The sequence below is a fragment of the Ctenocephalides felis genome, unplaced genomic scaffold (assembly GCF_003426905.1).
Source record: "Ctenocephalides felis isolate EL2017-DRISC unplaced genomic scaffold, ASM342690v1 CF-g0.4_SCAFFOLD_01886, whole genome shotgun sequence".
Classification (NCBI taxonomy): Eukaryota; Metazoa; Arthropoda; class Insecta; order Siphonaptera; family Pulicidae; genus Ctenocephalides; species Ctenocephalides felis.
Genome location: NW_020538040.1, coordinates 32,299,685 through 32,308,064, shown reverse-complemented (window position 1 = coordinate 32,308,064; position 8,380 = coordinate 32,299,685). Strand labels below are relative to the sequence as shown.

The 8,380-nt window shown below is 25.8% G+C and overlaps 1 protein-coding gene across 1 annotated transcript; it reads left to right on the top strand.

The window, feature by feature from the left end:
* Positions 1 to 3,740: 3,740 nt before the first annotated feature.
* Positions 3,741 to 8,342, top strand: LOC113374847 (tyrosine-protein kinase transmembrane receptor Ror-like). Its single transcript, XM_026614811.1, is given in 9 exon segments — positions 3,741 to 3,763; positions 6,601 to 6,805; positions 6,875 to 6,986; positions 7,086 to 7,154; positions 7,157 to 7,236; positions 7,238 to 7,518; positions 7,598 to 7,696; positions 7,764 to 7,896; positions 7,970 to 8,342. Coding segments are annotated over 9 exon segments (1,200 nt in total). The 3' UTR covers positions 8,168 to 8,342.
* The last annotated feature ends 38 nt before the right edge of the window (positions 8,343 to 8,380 follow it).

Genomic DNA, 8,380 nt, shown 5'->3' with positions numbered 1-8,380 from the left:
TATGAAATTGAATATTTTTCGTACTAAAATCATTTTTTCTACCAGGAAAACAGTCACAATTTTGAATTAAAATGGCGCTTTCAAATGTAAAAATGTGACTGTTCTCCTGATACATCGAAACGATTTTGACGAGATTTATTTTATTTCATTTCGCCTTTTTAATTCAAAATTGTGACTGTTTCCCTGGCAGAAAAAATGATTTTATTAGTCCAAATTAATAAGTCCCAAAATTTTTTGAGCCAAAATTTTTTTGACCAAAATTTTTTGGGCCAAAATTTTTTTGACCAAATTTTTTTTGACCAAAATTTTTTTTGACCAAAAATTTTTTTGACCAAAATTTTTTTGACCAAAATTTTTTGGGCCAAAATTTTTTGACCAAAATTTTTTTAATTTTTTGACCAAAAAATTTTTTGACCAAAATTTTTTTGGGCCAAAATTTTTTTGACCAAAATTTTTTTGACCAAAATTTTTTTGACCAAAATTTTTTGGGCCAAAATTTTTTGACCAAAATTTTTTGACCAAATTTTTTTGACCAAAAATTTTTTTACCAAATTTTTTGGGCCAAAATTTTTTGACCAAAATTTTTAAAAATTTTTTGGACCAAAATTTTTTTACCAAAATTTTTTTGACCAAAATTTTTTTGACCAAAATTTTTTTGACCAAAATTTTTTTGATCAAAATTTTTTTAGCCAAAATTTTTTTGACCAAAAATTTTTTTGGCTAAATTTTTTGGGCCAAAATTTTTTGACCAAAAATTTTTTTCCGAAATTTTTTGGGCCAAAATTTTTTTGACCAAATTTTTTTTGACCAAAAATTTTTGCAAAAATTTTTTGACCAAAATTTTCGGGCCAAATTTTTTTTTCGGGCCAAATTTTTTTGACAAAAATTTTTTGGGCCAAAATTTTTTTGACCAAATTTTTTTTGACCAAAAATTTTTTTGACCAAAAATTTTTTGATCAAAATTTTTTGGGCCAAAATTTTTTTGACCAAAATTTTTTTGACCAAAATTTTTTGGGCCAAAATTTTTTTTCCAAAAATTTTTTTGACCAAAATTTTTTTGACCAAAAATTTTTTTGACCAAAATTTTTTTGACCAAAAATTTTTTTGACCAAAATTTTTCGGGCCAAAATTTTTTGACCAAAATTTTTTTTCCGAAAATTTTTTTGACCAAAATTTTTTGGACCAAAATTTTTTTGACCGAAATTTTTCTTGACCAAATTTTTTTTGACCAAAATTTTTTTGACCAAAATTTTTTGGGCCAAAATTTTTTTGACCAGAAAATACTAAAATCATTTTTTCTACCAGGGAAACAGTCACAATTTTGAATTAAAATGGCGCTGTCAAATGTAAAAATGTGACTGTTCTCCTAATACATCAAAACGATTTTGACGAGATTTTGTATGAAATTGAATATTTTTCGTACTAAAATCATTTTTTCTACCAGGAAAACAGTCACAATTTTGAATTAAAATGGCGCTTTCAAATGTAAAAATGTGACTGTTCTCCTGATACATCGAAACGATTTTGACGAGATTTATTTTATTTCATTTCGCCTTTTTAATTCAAAATTGTGACTGTTTCCCTGGCAGAAAAAATGATTTTATTAGTCCAAATTAATAAGTCCCAAAATTTTTTGAGCCAAAATTTTTTTGACCAAAATTTTTTGGGCCAAAATTTTTTTGACCAAATTTTTTTTGACCAAAAATTTTTTTGACCAAAAATTTTTTGACCAAAAATTTTTTTGACCAAAATTTTTTTGACCAAAATTTTTTGGGCCAAAATTTTTTTGACCAAATTTTTTTTGGCCAAAATTTTTTTTCCGAAATTTTTTTGACCAAATTTTTTTGACCAAAAATTTTTTTGACCAAAATTTTTTGGGCCAAAATTTTTTTGACCAAAATTTTTTTGACCAAAATTTTTTTGACCAAAATTTTTGGGCCAAAATTTTTTTGACCAAAATTTTTTTGACCAAAATTTTTTGACCAAAAATTTTTTTTACCAAATTTTTTGGGCCAAAATTTTTTTGACCAAAATTTTTTTTCCGAAAATTTTTTGACCAAAATTTTTTTGACCAAAATTTTTTTTGACCAAAATTTTTTTGACCAAAATTTTTTTGATCAAAATTTTTTTAGCAAAATTTTTTTGACCAAAAATTTTTTTGGCTAAATTTTTATGGGCCAAAATTTTTTGACCAAAAATTTTTTTCCGAAATTTTTTGGGCCAAAATTTTTTTGACCAAATTTTTTTTGACCAAAAATTTTTTTGACCAAAATTTTTTTGACCAAAATTTTTCGGGCCAAATTTTTTTGACCAAAATTTTTTGGGCCAAAATTTTTTTGACCAAATTTTTTTGACCAAAAATTTTTTGACCAAAATTTTTTTGATCAAAATTTTTGGGCCAAAATTTTTTTGACCAAAATTTTTTTGACCAAAATTTTTTGGGCAAAATTTTTTTTCCAAAATTTTTTTGACCAAAATTTTTTTGACCAAAAATTTTTTTGACCAAAATTTTTCGGGCCAAAATTTTTTGACCAAAATTTTTTTTCCGAAAATTTTTTTGACCAAAATTTTTTGGACCAAAATTTTTTTGACCGAAATTTTTCTTGACCAAATTTTTTTTGACCAAAATTTTTTTGACCAAAAATATTTTTGACCAAAAATTTTTTTGACCAAAATTTTTTTGACCAAAATTTTTCTTGACCAAAATTTTTTGGGCCAAAAGTTTTTTGACTAAAATGTTTTGGGCCAAAATTTTTTTGACCAAAATTTTTTTGACCAAAATTTTTTTGACCAAAGTTTTTTTGACCAAATTTTTTGGGCCAAAATTTTTTTGACCAGAAAATACTAAAATCATTTTTTCTACCAGGGAAACAGTCACAATTTTGAATTAAAATGGCGCTGTCAAATGTAAAAATGTGACTGTTCTCCATTAGGATACATCAAAACGATTTTGACGAGATTTTGTATAAAATTGAATATTTTTCGTACTAAAATCATTTTTTCTACCAGGAAAACAGTCACAATTTTGAATTAAAATGGCGCTGTCAAATGTAAAAATGTGACTGTTCTCCTGATACATCAAAACGATTTTGACGAGATTTATTTTATTTCATTTCGCCATTTTAATTCAAAATTGTGACTGTTTCCCTGGTAGAAAAAATGATTTTATTAGTCCAAATTATTCATTATTAGTAAAAATTACTAAAATTAACTAAATTAACTAAATTAAATACTAAAATTTTTTTGACCAAAAATTTTTGGGCCAAAATTTTTTGCGCCAAAATTTTTTTGACCAAAATTTTTCTTCTAAAAATTTTTTTGACCAAATTTTTTTTTCCGAAAATTTTTTTTCCGAAAATTTTTTTGACCAAAATTTTTTTGACCAAAATTTTTTTGACCAAAATTTTTTGGGCCAAAATTTTTTTGACCAAAATTTTTCTTCTGAAAATTTGGGCCATAGTTTTTTGACCAAAATTTTTTGGGCCAAAATTTTTTTGACCAAATTTTTTTTGACCAAAAAATTTTTTGACCAAAATTTTTTGACCAAAATTTTTTGGGCCAAAATTTTTTGGGTCAAAATTTTTTTGGGCCAAAATTTTTTGGGTCAAAATTTTTTGACCAATATTTTTCTTCTATACAATACATCAAAACGATTTTGACGAGATTTTGTATGAAATTGAATATTTTTTGTACTAAAATCATTTTTTCTACCAGGAAAACAGTCACAATTTTGAATTAAAATGGCGCTGTCAAATGTAAAAATGTGACTGTTCTCCTAATACATCAAAACGATTTTGACGAGATTTTGTATAAAATTGAATATTTTTCGTACTAAAATCATTTTTTCTACCAGGAAAACAGTCACAATTTTGAATTCAAATGGCGCTGTCAAATGTAAAAATGTGACTGTTCTCATGATACGTCGAAACGATTTTGACGAGATTTATTTTATTTCATTTCGCCATTTTAATTCAAAATTGTGACTGTTTCCCTGGTAGAAAAAATGATTTTATTAGTCCAAATTATTCATTATTAGACTAAAATTTTTTTGACCAAAAATTTTTCTTCCGAAAATTTTTTTGACCAAATTTTTTTTGACCAAAATTTTTTTGACCAAAAATTTTTTGGGTCAAAATTTTTTGGGCCAAAATTTTTTTGACCAATTTTTTTTTGACCAAAAATTTATTTGTCCAAAATTTTTTTGGCCAAAATTTTTTTGACCGAAATTTTTCTTGACCAAATTTTTTTTTGACCAAAATTTTTAAACCAAAATTTTTTTTCCGAAAATTTTTTTGACCAAAAATTTTTTTTGGGCCAAAATTTTTTAGGCCAAATTTTTTTTGACCAAAATTTTTTTGAGTTAAAATTTTTTTGACCAAATTTTTTTGGGCCAAATTTTTTTTAACCAAAATTTTTTTTGACCAAAATTTTTTGGGTCAAAATTTTTTTGGGCCAAAATTTTTCTGATCATTTTTTTTTTGACCAAAATTTTATTGACCAAAATTTTTTGGGTCAAAATTTTTTCGGGCCAAAATTTTTTTGGTCAAAATTTTTTGGGCCAAAATTTTTTGGGCCAAAATTTTTTTGACCAAAATTTTTTGGACCAAATTTTTTTTGACCAAAATTTTTTTGAGTCAAAATTTTTTTGACCAAATTTTTTTGGGCCAAAATTTCTTTGACCAAATTTTTTTTGGGCCAAAATTTTTGACCAAAATTTTTTTTGACAAATTTTTTGGGCCAAAATTTTTGGGTCAAATTTTTTTAGACCAAAAATTTTTTTTGGGTCAAAATTTTTTAGGCCAAATTTTTTTTGACCAAAATGTTTTTGAGTTAAAATTTTTTTGACCAAATTTTTTTGGGCCAAATTTTTTTTGACCAAAATTTTTTTTGACCAAAATTTTTTTTGACCAAAATTTTTTGGGTCAAAGTTTTTTTGGGCCAAAATTTTTCTGATCATTTTTTTTTGACCAAAATTTTTTTGACCAAAATTTTTTGGGTCAAAATTTTTTCGGGCCAAAATTTTTTTGGTCAAAATTTTTTGGGCCAAAATTTTTTGACCAAATTTTTTTGGGCCAAAATTTTTTTGACCAAAATTTTTTTGACCAATTTTTTTGGGCCAAAATTTTTTTGACCCAATTTTTTTTGACCAAATTTTTTCAGACCAAAAATTTTTTTTGGGCCAAAATTTTTTAGGCCAAATTTTTTTTGACCAAAATTTTTTTGAGTTAAAATTTTTTCGACCAAATTTTTTTGGGCCAAATTTTTTTTGGCCAAAATTTTTTGGGTCAAAATTTTTTTGGGCCAAAATTTTTCTGATCAATTTTTTTTTGACCAAAATTTTTTTGACCAAAATTTTTCGGTCAAAATTTTTTCGGGCCAAAATTTTTTGGGTCAAAATTTTTTGGGCCAAAATTTTTTTGACCAAAATTTTTTAGACCAAAATTTTTTTGACCAAAATTTTTTGACCAAATTTTTTTGGGCCAAAATTTTTCTGACCAAAATTTTTTTGACCAAAATTTTTTGGACCAAAATTTTTTTGACCAAAATTTTTTGGAGTCAAAATTTTTTTGACCAAATTTTTTTGGGCCAAAATTTTTTTGACCAAAATTTTTTTGACAAATTTTTTGGGCCAAAATTTTTTGGGTCAAAATTTTTTTAGACCAAAAATTTTTTTGGGCCAAAATTTTTTAGGCCAAATTTTTTTTGACCAAAATTTTTTTGAGTTAAAATTTTTTTGACCAAATTTTTTTGGGCCAAATTTTTTTTGACCAAAATTTTTTTTGACCAAAATTTTTTGGGTCAAAAGTTTTTTTGGGCCAAAATTTTTCTGATCATTTTTTTTTTGACCAAAATTTTATTGACCAAAATTTTTTGGGTCAAAATTTTTTCGGGCCAAAATTTTTTTGGTCAAAATTTTTTGGGCCAAAATTTTTTTGACCAAAATTTTTTGGACCAAAATTTTTTTGACCAAAATTTTTTTGAGTCAAAATTTTTTTGACCAAATTTTTTTGGGCCAAAATTTTTTTGACCAAATTTTTTTGGGCCAAAATTTTTTTGACCAAAATTTTTTTGACAAATTTTTTGGGCCAAAATTTTTTGGGTCAAAATTTTTTAGACCAAAAATTTTTTTTGGGCCAAAATTTTTTAGGCCAAATTTTTTTTGACCAAAATTTTTTTGAGTTAAAATTTTTTTGACCAAATTTTTTTGGGCCAAATTTTTTTTGACCAAAATTTTTTTTGACCAAAATTTTTTGGGTCAAAGTTTTTTTGGGCCAAAATTTTTCTGATCATTTTTTTTTTGACCAAAATTTTATTGACCAAAATTTTTTGGGTCAAAATTTTTTCGGCCAAAATTTTTTTGGTCAAAATTTTTGGGCCAAAATTTTTTTGACCAAAATTTTTTGACAAAATTTTTTTGACCAAAATTTTTTTGACCAAATTTTTTTGAGTCAAATTTTTTTGACCAATTTTTTTGGGCCAAAATTTTTTGACCAAAATTTTTTTGACCAAATCATTTGCTTAAACTATATTTATTGAATTAAATCTATAACTTTAATACTATGCATGAAAAGTCATATTCATTATAATTATTTGTTACAGAAATCCGGGTGGTTCTAGTAGTTTACCTTGGTGTTATAATATCAAAATGGAAAAAGAGGTTTGCAATGTGCCACAATGTGCACCTAGACTATGGTTCTATATTGCTGCCGTTATGATCTCCTTGACTGCACTATTATTGCTTACTCTATTTTGTTATTGGTGCAAAAAATACAAAAGGAACAGCAATACTGATAATATACAAAATGTAATTAAAATTTGCAGTGTAAAATAATTATTATTTTGTTTCAATTGATTTATTTAGTTTTATTTTCAGATAAATTTGCCTAATGTTGATAAGAACATTTATGGAAATTCACGGTTAAACTCGCCTATTGAAATGAGCTCTTTATTGACTGCTGTTAATACGCCACCAGGTAATTAATCCTTGGATTTTAAGAGATTTGAAAAAGCACTAAATGCTCAAATACAGTGTTATACATAGACAATATTTTTGAAAAATGAACTAATTATTTGGTATTAATATAATAGGACGAAGCACAGTGAATCGAGTATCACAATATATTTGCAAGATGTCAAGTTTATTGAAGAATTAGGGAAGGAGCATTTGGCAAAGTATACAAGGGAGAATTATCCAAGCATGATGGCACAAAATTATTTGTGGCAGTAAAGGCTTTAAAAAGAGAACGCTTCTGTTAAGACGCAAACAGATTTTCGAAGAGAAATTGATCTCATAACAGACTTACGTCATGACAATATTGTGTGTATTTTAGGAGTGGTATTAAAACAAGAACCTTTATGTATGTTATTTGAATATATGACTCAAGGCGATTTGCATGAGTTTTTGATAGCTAACTCACCAAACGAAGGCAAAAGTTTATCTTCTGTGCAGTTTATACAGATTGCAATGCAAATTGCAAATGGAATGGAATATCTTGCAGGACATCATTATGTACACAGGTAATTTTAGATTTTTATGCTAAAATATGTGATTTTTTCATACAATTTCTGTATTAAAAATTAACCTTTTATGATTCAGGGATTTGGCAGCTCGAAACTGTTTAGTGGGTGATAACTTATCTGTAAAAATTTCAGATTTTGGTTTGTCACGAGATATCTATAGTTCAGATTATTATAGGTAAAATAAATGAAATGATTAACTATTATTTGATTCTCTAATGCATTTTATATATTCTATACTTTAGAGTACAGTCCAAATCGTTATTGCCTGTCCGATGGATGCCACCTGAATCAATTTTGTATGGCAAATTTACAACAGAGAGTGATGTATGGTCATATGGTGTTGTGTTATGGGAAATTTACAGCTATGGCTTACAAGTTAGTTTTATATTGTTTTTATTATTGTAACAAAATTATATTTGGCAAAATTTATATGATAAATTTTTTTTAGCCCTATTATGGATATAGTAATCAAGAAGTAATCAACATGGTTAGGGCGAGGCAATTATTACCTTGTCCAGACAATTGTCCAACTTTAGCTTATAGCTTAATGGTTGAATGTTGGCATGAGCAAGCAGTAAGGAGGCCAGGATTTGCTGAAATTGGGCACAGACTCAAATTATGGCATCAGACACAACGTAGGGGTTGATTAATTGGCGTTCTTCAGCAATAGTATAAATAAAGTTGGATGCATAATTTGGCATTTTTTAGATCATAAAAGATAGTAAGTATGCCTGAACATTTTTTTTATATAAATGTTATTTGCGAATTCGAAATGCAAACTGGGTTTGCTATTGAAATTTATTGTTAACAATATTTAATGAGAAAGCATATGTTATGTATTTAAATACAGACACTTTTT